Raw genomic sequence first — 12,811 nt, 5'->3', positions numbered from 1 at the left:
CTGGACATCTGTGTGGGTTTTACCACAGGCTGTGGAGCTTCTTCGATTTCGATATTTTTTCGCATGTTATTGTGAGTTATTCACTTTTCATCACTCGTGAATAATCGCTTCAGAAATGGCTCGTGCTTGTTATGGTTTAGTAGAGATTCCTAGATAAGAATTCGATCGAGTAAATGTTTTTGAGTCAGATCGTGTGGTACTCAAATGTCGAACTTCTTTTTGTAGTCAGCTTTCTCCAAACGATTTATCAATGTAAAATTGTAGAATGTAGCGTAGTTTTGCGGAAATTTCACACATATTCACGACGCAATATCATACATCTGATTATAAGAATTTCAATACCTTCTGTATATCTCTAACTTCAACTGTTTGTTGTCAAATAGCGTTAGGATTGACCCGCTGCGACTCAGACCTTGAGAGTTGATTCACTAACGCCATCTCGTGTCAAAATACTCAATATTTTTTAGCCTACCTGATATTTTTACAATGTAACGTTGTAGACACTTTAATTCCAAAATTAAAATCTCGCAAATGGACAACTATTTTTTGCACATTAATCTACGGCAATAAACGATCTAGAATTTTTTATACCTTAACAAATACAAATTTAAATTGAATGTCGTAAACAAGAGTCTTAGTTACATTTTAGAGAGCCCCGATATCAGTGAATTCCCTCTAAAAGAGGCACATTACTCTTCTGATATGGTCAGATATCTTACTGGTGAGATTTCAGTGTTGAAACTGTGTTGATACATACAAAAATTGAAAGCAAACCATTGTGAGAATAACAAGAAAGCTTCAGCTGAAGATCCAAAAAGAAAGACTTTAAAAAATTCAAATGAGCAATGAATGAACCTGAGAAACTTTCTGAAACGTTTAATTAATAAGTTCTTAATTTTAGTTTTTAACTTCATGCAGAGCGTGGAATTTCTTGTCCAAGATTTGTTTTGGTGAGGGAAGAATTGAACGTCAGCTTGTTGTATTTTATATTTGCTTATCATGCATTCATGAGTAACCGAATTGTGACAACACCAGTTTTATTCAATTCCATCCATCTCATTTCCTCTGCTTCTTTGTGAAACTTGTTCACTCTGGTTACGAAAAGCCCGCTGCTACGTCATACATTGGGCATACGGACATGACTATTCTAAATTTATGTAGCGAACACCTTCCACTAGCACTTTAACTTCCCTAGGTTGTCGAAATTAGTTGTGAACCTCAGAGACCCATTGAAACAAAAATAGAATTCGGGAATAGAACCCAGGTCGCCCAGTTCGAAGACAGACGCCTTACTGACTGTGCTATTGTACTTCTTATCAAAAGCAAAACATGTATTCTCTTGACGTTAAAGAATTACAACTGTTCGTTAGAATAGCAACTGATGAACTGTAAGGCGATATAAACGTCAAATGTAAATGAAAACTAGTTTAAGAAAATGTTAATAAAATCACCTCTTAATAATAATAATAATAATAATAATAATAATAATAATAATAATAATAATAATAATAATAATAATAATAATAATAATAATACCTACTAATCAAATCTTACCACACATTTTATTTATTTATTTATTAATGATGCAGAAGGTTATAGCAAGCTAAATGTGAATAGAAACGTTGAAACAAATTCAAGATAGTGTAAAGAAACAGAAATAAGTACACTGACACATATAAATGGCTGAACGTTTCAACATCTGGACTTGAACCAAACTAACGCTCTCTATAGTGGTCGGGTTTTATTTTTGCGTTTACTTCAGAATCAAGGCTATATAAGTCGCGATCTTACAGCTTAATGTGAGATATGAACCACATGAGCTCTCACCAGAAATCAAACCTGAGTCAAGAGGATAGTAGAATAACGAAGATACTTAATACTCTGTTTTCAGCTATGGCATTTTATATTTCCAATTCATATAATATTGTTTTCTAGTAGAATTCGAAAAAACAAACAAACAAACCAAAAAAGTACAACAGTATGCAGTAACCAAGTAACAGTATGCAATGCTGTGAGGAAAGGTAGAGCTATGAGAAACGGTTTTCTACTAAAAGGGGATGTTAAATTAAACACATAACTCAAATGAAAATTGCATGCTAGCTATGGGGATGTAGTAGGAGCTGAAAGGAAGAGCAACTTAAAAGAGGATTTGTCTCACCGTCGTGGTTGTAGATAATTGTCCCTCCAGGATGGTGCTGTGGAGTTTCTTCCAGTTCTCAAGCCTAAATGTGCTGCAGGTCGTCTCCAGGTATGGCAACGGTTAAGTATCCGTCAGTCTTTCATCGTCAAGAAAGAAGGACAAGCTCTAATAAAATAACGAAGAGTCTTTCTCAAGATCAAGAATGACCAGAAATAACCAAATAGTCAAGAACGTGCTCTCTCAATCACTTTTGATCCGACTGTCCCTCATGACGTCATGATCAGGAGAAGGAAGTGACACCCACTGGGTCACATATATGTGGTCGATCACCCAAAGCAACATTGACGATGTCCGTGTTTCCACATGTCGTCGAATCAACAAAGTTGTTAAATTTCCTCTTCCGTTGGCTATTGTTGACAGGTAAATACACAAAAAGGAGACTCATCAGAGTCAACCGTGCTCATGGGTTTTCTCGGGGTTCTCCTGTTTCCTTCCACTTTCTTCATTCCACCATTTCACTCATTTCTCATTATCACCGTCTCCTTTATCCTAACCGGCATAACCGTGGGACGTTGAACTTAAAGATTTCATTTCATTTCATTTCATCAGAGTCAAAAGTACTTATTTCCTATATCCATAACTTCCTAGTTGTACAACGAGAGGCAGGTGAACGGACGAAGAGGTCAATGTTGTAAAGTGGCATAACTTGACAGTCAATAAGATCAAAACGATTGAGAGAGGCAAATTAATGTAAACGAAGCAAAGAGGAAAGCGTCGCATGTGAGACTAGGGATTAAAGGTATCAGGAAAAGCTACCACTGTTTATTACAATTTCTTACAGATATAGACTTCCTTATTGTAACAAAATAGTAAGTACTTATTTCCTTGATGTTGATGTCAGCTGGCGACGTAAAACAAGATAACGATGACAATATCCATCAGACAGTGAACTCTTTGCAGGCTGTTTGGCTTTTCCATAGAAGCATGATTAAGTTCCTAAGATGTCCTGGTGGGTGATGAGTTCACATTCCGTAACAGTAGAGTTATTCAAAGAAATGGTCTTAGTCACCGGATTGGTTAGGAGAAAAAATTAATCTACTCAAGGATTTGAACACACGAACACGTTATTAACAAGCTACTCACCCAAACTGCTCGACTATTTTGTATACTACTACATCAGATTTGTTTTGTGAAAAGTGGTTTTCTATTTCTCACTAGGTTTTCTGTTCCACAGTCAGATACAACTGGATTTGCAGTTAATAATTGGAAACTACGTCCCTTGCAATGTATAGGCCTAAACGTATTTTTCGCACAAGTTGCTTTTTACAATAACTGATGTAAAACAGATTAACCTCTGAAATTATAGGAGTTGCTATGATAGTTAATAATACAAAATTAATAATAGAATTGCATTAACAATTACCTAAATAATAAATTTTAATGAAGAAAATTAATTAACTCAACTAATGATAATCTCTTCATAGTGCCTTAGTGGTTCGTGTAGACTTACCTGAAGCGATTTTAATTAGCTAACAGTTTTTGTATAAATTCAAGGAACTGATTAGTATAGGTGAACAGCTAAAAAATTGGGTTCCTCAGCAGAAGATCCAGGTTCGAGTCTCGGAAGGTCCAAACTGTTTAAAATCTTCAATTTCAATTTCAATCCATACTCAATGTAGTAAGCAAGATCTTCTCCTGTGGAGAAGGAAAGAGATATTGGAATGACGAGAATAACGGGTAATTTAAGTAGGACCACAAATGGAGACAAAGATGTACAAAGCTATTTCCTTCAATAGTTCCAGAGTTGATATTTTCAGCTTGTGCTTCAATCATTTTCTAACTCATGTATGTTCATAGTTTTTTTCTTTCTTCTCATATGCAGTATGTAGTAAAATAATGCATTATACAAACAACGAGTTATAATGTAATTTTATATGGCACTCATTAAGGAACACGTCCTAAATAATAGAGATTAATCTTAAAGTGAATGTTTTTTTTTTCGTTCATCAATTCCATAGCAAAATCCTGATTCAGTGTTTCACAGGCTTACCAAGTGCTTGAGAATTACGTGTAAGTTGGTTTTCATCCGTTCAGACATTTGTGATACCAGCAAAAATACTGGACCCGACCTAATATTTATAGGAGTCAGGGATGCGACTACTTTTGCCGCTGACTATGTATAACTGAAACCTTAATTATTACATAGGATTTACAGCAATACATAAAAATATCATAAATATACTGAGGTTAGGTTACGAACTTACAATCGATTTATGTGCTTAAAATTATTGAAACTTACTGAAAAGATACTTCTTGAGAGGATACCTTGTTTCATGTCATAAGGAAATTTGTTTTAGTTTGGCATTTACAAAAGATATGTACTTTTTTGTGGGATACATGTCTAACATAATCAAGTTGTAATATACAATAGATATAAATATGTATCTGTTAAATGACTGTGTGATTTTAAAACATCGATTTTAATATGAAACCAGGCTTCGTTGTCCTTTAAATTATTTTCTAGATCAACGAAGCTTTCAATTTAACATTCTGTACTACATTAACCCATTACCGATAGAACTATTCATAATAGGTTTTTGGTGACTTATTGACATGAGTAGGACAATACTACATTGAGAATGCAATTTTTCAAAATTTCCAGGGTTGAGATTCGTTGCAAAGAGCAGTCCACTTTTGGAACCTTGGCACATCCCATTGGCAGAATTCACCATATACATACAACTGAAATCTAATTTTGCAACATTTCATATATTTTAATACTCTTACCTTGAATTTAAATGTATTTTTGACTGCTTCATGGAATCTGAACACTACACTACACTTAGAGGATGTAAAATGAAGCGAAACATTTGTCATGAAGTGGTACATCACATTTAAAAATATATTATTGTGATTTCCTTCTTGCATAAACCAGATCTCCTTTAAGTAGGTGCTGTTTGAATCAAGTGATTTTCTAAGCCAAATTTAATTTCAGTACTCACTCTGCTGCTTTCAGAACTTCTACGTTCTAATGGGGACTCGGTACATTTATTGAGATACACAATTACATTCTTCTTTCAAACATCCAACACTGAAATATTCTGATCTTTGTTTACAAACTGATAAACAATTTCCGCCAGTCATTGACAACTAGTATGACAACAATTTGTGCGGACAGAGGCCATCACCATTTTCCCTCCTTTTTGAGCGGAACGAATATTGCACAACGAAATCTGCTTATCCAGCAAAGCCACTCCGCCCGATATAGGCATTTTACTCTTGAAGAGCTTTCGGAATTCGCATGAATATTTATGAACAATGCAGATATTTACGAACAATCCCACATTTGGAGCATGTTTCCAATACACTTGAGGCGGCCTATGATCCCCAGAAAACAGTAAGATTCCTATTAATACTTTTAGATTTTACTTACAGAAAAAATGCATGTTTGTTTTGATTTGCATAAATTATATTCTGATTTGAAATTAGTTTCAACATTTCATCAAAAAGAAATTTAACAAATGTATTTTCTATACTTTTTCCACGTAGCTAGTCCAAATTGCCATATGTTTCAAAATTGATACTTTATTTTATATTATATTGTGGTTGGCGTTTTACCCAGTTTGGGTGTTCAGCTGCTGGAGTTTTTGCTTTTTTCTGTGACGAAATTGACTTTTCTGTACATTTTTTTCTTTTTTTTTCTTATTACAAGGTATTTGCAAATATGTTTATGAAAGATTTTTGTATGGTTCAACCGTTCTCTCAGCATTTCTATCCTTATTTAGTAACAAATCACTTCCAATGTTTCAGATACATCACTCTCAATAGCAATTACTGATTGTGGATGTACAATACAAAAACTGAAGTTATAATCCTATTCTCTAGAAAATGTTTTAAAAAAATGAAAATTGTGATGAAAATGCATAGAAATTATAATGTATATCCATGTTTTGAAATAAAAAAGATTTTAAAAAATCCAGCTCTAATTACATTATGTTAATGTCTCAAAAATAGGACGTTGCAGAAAAACAAATGTAATATGTACCCAAGATAAAGATGTTATATTCCACTCCTCAGTTGAACTTGTGCTGACACAGTTATAACTAACAAAAGACAGTAATAAGTTCAGTTCTTTACTGCAAATAATAACATCTTGATGCAGTAGAAACATATGATAATAAGCCAATTCTAAATCTAAACAATAACAACCGTCAATGCTAAATAATTTTTGTCTTCATATGAACATTCAGTACTATCAATACTAATACAAGACTAATACATATATCGATTGTCATAATTCCTGAAAATAAAAAATAAAATATAAAGGTATAAAAAATGGACAATGTTAGATATTTTTTTTTAACACAAAGAATTTATCTAAGAAAACTGAAGACATAAGTGTAAATGTGACAAAGTGACTGTACAAGAAGGTAAAATCACTTACTTAATTTCTTGTGCAAGTTAAATATTATAAATTGGCTTTTCTGCAAAGCATATACTTCATGTATTTGCTCTTTAGTAGCCCAGATCATTCATTTCAAATTTGCTTCAGTACTTAGCTCAACAGCGATCCTGTCGCAGTAATACATATTGTGAAGACCTACATGAATACTGCATTGAGACAAAGTCAAGAGGCGGCCTCAATACAGGTTGAAACTTCTTGAAATAAAGACAATCTTACTGATTTATTGGAATAATCATCGTATTTGAAACGGAAAATATTCTTTTTCTTTTTTTAACATTAATACAAAATTTATATTTGAAAACTAAAACAAATGGTCTCATATATATTTTAAGTCATAAGGGTGAATGCTACAGAATCTCACATGCCTTAGATTAACGATTTGCTAGAGGTTGTGAAAACAAAACTACTCTTAACTTTGAAAACTACAAATTCAAAGTAACAACACTTAGCAGTCAGCAAGAATCTACTCTTAAAAAAAAAAAAAAAAAAAAAAAAAAAAAAAAAAAAAAAAAACTATACTTGAAATCGGTACTAGTTCTTCAATATTGCTCCGTTGAAAGTGGGAGCTTTTGAATTACGGATATTAATACTTAGAAATAACTATAGGTTTACGAATAACAATATCAGAGCTTTAAAATGAGATAGAATGGAAACTATGAGATACACAAACATACATACATACATATATATATATATGAAACAGCAAAAAAAAAAAATCTTTGCAGCGGACGCTAGGGTCTGGAATCAATGTACTTTGTTACACAGAACCCAAATTTAGAAACTCTAGAACGATTAACTGTGTAATTTTGTTTCACAGTCGAAAAACGTGTATCCTCCCTATCCAAAGTCGCTCAAATTTTTCTCCCATAAAAAAATTGACATGGTCGTTCGTCCTGAGCTTTTAAAATTTGGATTCTGTGAAACAAAATACATCAAATCCATACCGTGGAGTTTGGTGTACAGAACATCTTCTTCTTCTTCTTCTTCTTCTTCTTCTTCTTCTTCTTCGTATTATTATTATTATTATTATTATTATTATTATTATTATTATTATTATTATTATTATTATTATTATTATTATTATTATTATTATTATTATTATTATTATTATTAGTTGTGTGTAGCTGCGTAATCATTATACATATTTTGTTTAGGAGGGTTGCTCTTTCATCTTAAACATTATCTTTTTCAGAGAGGTTTCCCGAAGACTTCTCGGTTTTGATGGTTGTGCGACCTTCGCAGGGGACTCGTTCTGTCCTCTTCACTGTATATAGCGAGGATGGTGACGACCAATTGGCGATAACGTTAGGACACAATATCTCCTTTTATTATAGAGATGTTGAAGGGCATCCAGCATCAGACAATACGTTGACGTTTGATGTTGATATTAACGACGGCAAGTAAGTCTACTATTTTACAGAAGGAAATAAATGATTTATGAGGCATTTTGAAGGTAAAGTTCTTTGAGTCTATAACTTGATATTGTAGGTTTATAAAACACATAATTAATTATAATTTTGCTTCTATTTTCTGTGCATTATGTGGAACACATTGAACAGCACAAATATGAAACATTTGTCAGTATAATTTAAAGTTTTTGTATTGTCTTTAAAATTAGGGAATAATTAATACTTCTGACCAGAGTATATACACTTATTTATTTCAACTCAAATACAGTGCAACGGTTTCGACAACTTCATCATACACTAACTGAAAGAGATATCTTCAGAGCATAGAAATATATACTAAAAGTGAAAGCACCCAAATTCATTGTTTGTATGGGAAGCCACCTTGGGAGTTGGGAGTTGTACTTTCTCGGGTGTTATCTGTCGGCCATCTGCCCTGCCGTAATTACCTCTCCACCTGTGTTTATCTTTTCTAAACATCTGTAATCCACCTGTTGTTTATAAATGAACAATGCCTTAAAACTTTCTCTTAATCTTCCCTTGATGCCTATTAGGTACAACTTAAAAGTAACAAAACTATACTAAATACAACTGATTATAAGATATTAAACATAACAATATAAAAATATATATAGAAATTTAAAAAAAATAAAATATAAAATATAACAATATATAAAACTATATATAGGTATAACAATATTAAATATATTGATATAAATTTCATGTAAATCTGTCAATTCTTGTGGTTTTTTTTTTTCAATTTGTTTTAATAATTTATCCCATAGCTTATGTATTAACAGTCCACTTGTCCAGTTCATTAGTTTGTTACTATTTTCTTTTCTTATGCTTTGTGATTCCTTCCATTTCCTTATTATAGGTCTATTCTCACTTTCTATCCCCTGTACACTTCCCCAATCTATAACATGCCCCGTTTGTTTAACATGTTTATATATGGCATTATTTTCTCTCTTAAGTCTCACATGATCTCTATGTTGTTTTATTCTCTTCTTAAACTTTTTCCCTGTTTCCCCTACGTATATCATATCACAATCTTTACACTTCAGTTTATACACTACTCATTCATCTTCCTTACATATTTCCTTCGCTCTATTTTTCACTTTCTTAACCACTTCCTTAATTCTTCATCCTCCTTTCCTATACGTCTTTACACAACCTCTTCTTAGTAAGTTCTTTAGTACTTCTGTCTTCTCCCTAATGCTCTCTATCCAGTGCCATTTCTTCTCGTCATCTTTCTTTCTCTCTTTTCTCTTTTCTTTTCTTTTTCCTCTTCTATTCTGTTCTTTAACTTCCCTTTGTTGTACCCGTCTTGCTCTAGTAGACTGTAAAACTTCTCTGTGTCCTCCTTCTTTTTCTCTTCTTCAGTATCTGTTTCTTCTATTCTCCTCTTCATATTCCGAATTAAGTTTTTTTTGTACTGCAATACACATAACTTCTTTTGTGACAGGAAACGCTAGCCGCACATTCTTTCCTATACCATCTTGTTGTCAATCATCCATCTTTTCTCTCTATAGTTATGTCCAGGAAGTTTATAATATTGTTCTTCTCCAATTCTGTTTCCAGTCTTATTCCTTTCTCTTCATCTTCAATCTTCTTTACGAATTTTTCTAACTGTCTCCTTGTTCCTCTCCATGCCCTCAAACAGTCACTCACATATCTGCAAAACAATATTAGGTTGTTTCCACCTTCTTCTATTACTTTCTGCTCCCATGTATACCTCACTGGTTCCGACAACACCGGACTTAATCTTGGACCTATACTCAGTCCTTCCTTAATTTTGACTAGTTTCTTCCCTATTGTACAAACACTGTTGTCTCACATTACTCTCAAGGCTTTCACTATCTTTTCCTTCTTCCAATCTCTTATTTTCTTCCCTTCCACCTCTTCCTATGACTTTCACTATGCAATCTCTCTTTATACTACGAAACATTGCCTTAACATCAATACTAAACATTATTTTTTTCTCCTTCTTATTCTCTATTCGCTCCAACGAAAGAAAGAAAGGAAGATGACGAGAAGAAATGGCACGGAATAGGGAGTCTTGGGGAGAAGACAGAAGTACTAAAGAACTTACTAAGAAAAGGTGGTGTAAAGATGTATAGGAAAGAAGGATGAAGAATTCAGGAAGTGGTTAAGAAAGTGGAAAGTAGAGCGAAGGAAATATGTGAGGAAGATGAATGTGTAGTGTATAAACTGAAATGTAAGGATTGTGATATATATCAGGGTGTCTATCGGTCACGAAAGTCACAAATGTCACGAAAAAGTCACGAAATCAGAAAACGGTCATGAAAGTCACGAAAAAGTCACGAAATTTAGCTTTTGGGTCACGATTTTTGAAACTGTACAAATGTAAGTACAGATTGAAAAATTTTGTTCTATAAAACGTCAAAATTCACCACCAAAAATTTCTATGGTCGGCTTTAGACGCTACCAAATCGCAAGAAAAGTACATTTCTATCGCATGGATGAAAATTCGGCCTAATTCGCACGCAAATTCACTTTTGAAAATATTAGGAAATTTTATGATTTGGTAAAGATAAGGTCACGAAATTTCATTTTGGAATTTTAGTAGACACCCTGTATTGAGGAAACAGGGGAAAAGCTTAAAGAGAGAATAAAACAACATAGAGATGATGTGAGACTGAAGAGAGAAATAATGCCATATATAAACATGTTAAAGAAACGGAGCATGCTATAGATTGGGAAGGTGTACAGGGGCGAGAAAGGGAGAATAGACCTATAATAAGGAAATGGAAGGAATCACAAAGGATAAGAAAAGAAAATAGTAACAAACTAATGAACTGGACAAGTGGACTGTTAATACATGAGCTATGGGATAAATTATTAAAACAAATTGGAGAAAAAACAAGAATAGACAGATTTACATGTAGTTTATATCCATATATTTAATATTGTTATATTTATATATAGCTTTATATATTGTTATATTTTATTTTTAAATTTCTGTATGTATTTTTATATTGTTATATTTGTAATCAGTTGTATTTAGTATAGTTTTGTTACTTTTAAATTATACCTAATAGGCATCAAGGGAAGATTAAGAGAAAGTTGTTAAGGCATTGGTCATTTATAAACAACAGGTTGATTACAGATGTTTAGAAAAGATAAACACAGGTGGAGAGGTAATTATGGCAGGGCAGATGGCTGACAGATGACGCCCGAGAAAGTACGACTCAGGTGGCTTCCCATACAAACAATGAATTTGGGTGCTTTCACTTTTAGTATATATTTCTATGCTCTGAAGATATCTCTTTCAGTTAGTATCTGATGAAGATAACGTTAAGTTATCGAAACCGTTACACTGTTTTTGAGTTGTAATAAATAAGTGTATATACTCTGGTCAGAAGTGTTAATTATTCCTTTAGTGAATTCCCGAGTCGTGATGGATAGAGTTAAAATTCTGCTGAAACGAAATTAACCATGTTTTATGTTGAAACGAAGACAATAACTTAATATAATATATGCTGTTATTATTATACTAGAAGTCAGTATATTAATACAGTTAAGATAATGTTAGGTTAAGTGAAGGTAGAACCAATCTTTTGAAAAGGATTATATTCATAGATTTTTTTCTAGAACCTCACTATTTCTAAAACTATAAACTATTGAGTACATTACATTAAAATTACTTTATAGTATACAAAATTACATACACAATTTACATTTAAATAAGTAAATATAATACTATCCAGGAACAGTTTTAATTTATCGACGCAAACTGCATCAACAAAGTTATCAGATTATAGAAAATTCATTGTACTTACACACTACTAAAAAATGTTGTTCTAGCTAATACATAAAATAATGTTATCATATGTCCATTTAAATTGTAAGCATAATTTCGACTCAATAGATCATCAGACATTGTGCATTACATATTTTCCTAGGAAATTATTTTATTTTATAAATTTGTAATATGATTAACCTATATATATCATTCGTATATATACCTAAACCAAACTCTTCTCAAGTATTTTGCTTTTCTTTAATATGTATTTTATTCCTACTCTAATAAAGTGTGTGGCAAAAATTTACAGTTTTCATTCATTTTCATGGTATTATGTGATGGTGGTTTACTATTCTTAGTTGAATAATATATAAATCAAAATGAAATAAATATGAAAGGCACTTCTCTGAAGAAACTAAATACACATTTTCTAAGTTTCAAAATTGTGATCTCATCGTCAGAACGTAGAAGAAAGATGGAAATATAGGAGAAAAAAGAAAATAATCAATATGTTTGAGGTAATGGAAAAAAGTATTATGGAAAAGTACGCGGCCAGGTCGAAATTTGAGTAGATATCTACAGGAAAATAATGAATGGAGAAGAGCATAGTCCAGAAAAATCACTGTTGAGACGCTTGCGGAGTGTAATGTGAAACATTGGATATATATATATATATATATATATATATATATATATATATATAATGGAAGAGTGTAACAGAAGTTGAAATAGTGTAGCAATTAATCAATAAAATATTTTAATAGCTTGTAACTAAACTAGTATCGACTTAACGCTTTGCTGAACAAAAATAATTTAGTTATACTTTTCAATAATTTTTGTTAGTAAGATAATACTTTCACACTTAAGCGCATAAAACAATTGCCCTTTTGAATTTACATCTGTCCTTTTCTTATCACGTAGTATACATCACAGAGGTAGTACCGTGTAGAATTAGATCTATTCTCAAGATAGAATTCCAAAGCCTTTGGATAAATGCTGTTCGTACTCTTCATATCTCAAGCCAAGACATACTA

At 32.3% G+C, this 12,811-nt stretch overlaps 1 protein-coding gene across 1 annotated transcript in view; it reads left to right on the top strand.

Annotated features, from left to right (window-relative positions):
• The window catches only part of LOC145690181 (uncharacterized), a 214,669-nt gene that overhangs the window by 103,080 nt on the left and 98,778 nt on the right, over positions 1-12,811 (top strand). The window contains exon 3 of the mRNA XM_081764817.1: positions 7,798-8,005. Coding sequence (XP_081620943.1) covers positions 7,798-8,005 — 208 coding nt within the window. The remainder of the gene's footprint in view (positions 1-7,797; positions 8,006-12,811) is intronic.

Source organism: Thermobia domestica, chromosome 7 (genome assembly GCF_964235325.1).
Source record: "Thermobia domestica chromosome 7, izTheDome1.hap1.1, whole genome shotgun sequence".
In the NCBI taxonomy this organism is placed as follows: domain Eukaryota; kingdom Metazoa; phylum Arthropoda; class Insecta; order Zygentoma; family Lepismatidae; genus Thermobia; species Thermobia domestica.
This window is presented reverse-complemented; position numbering and strand designations above follow the sequence as displayed.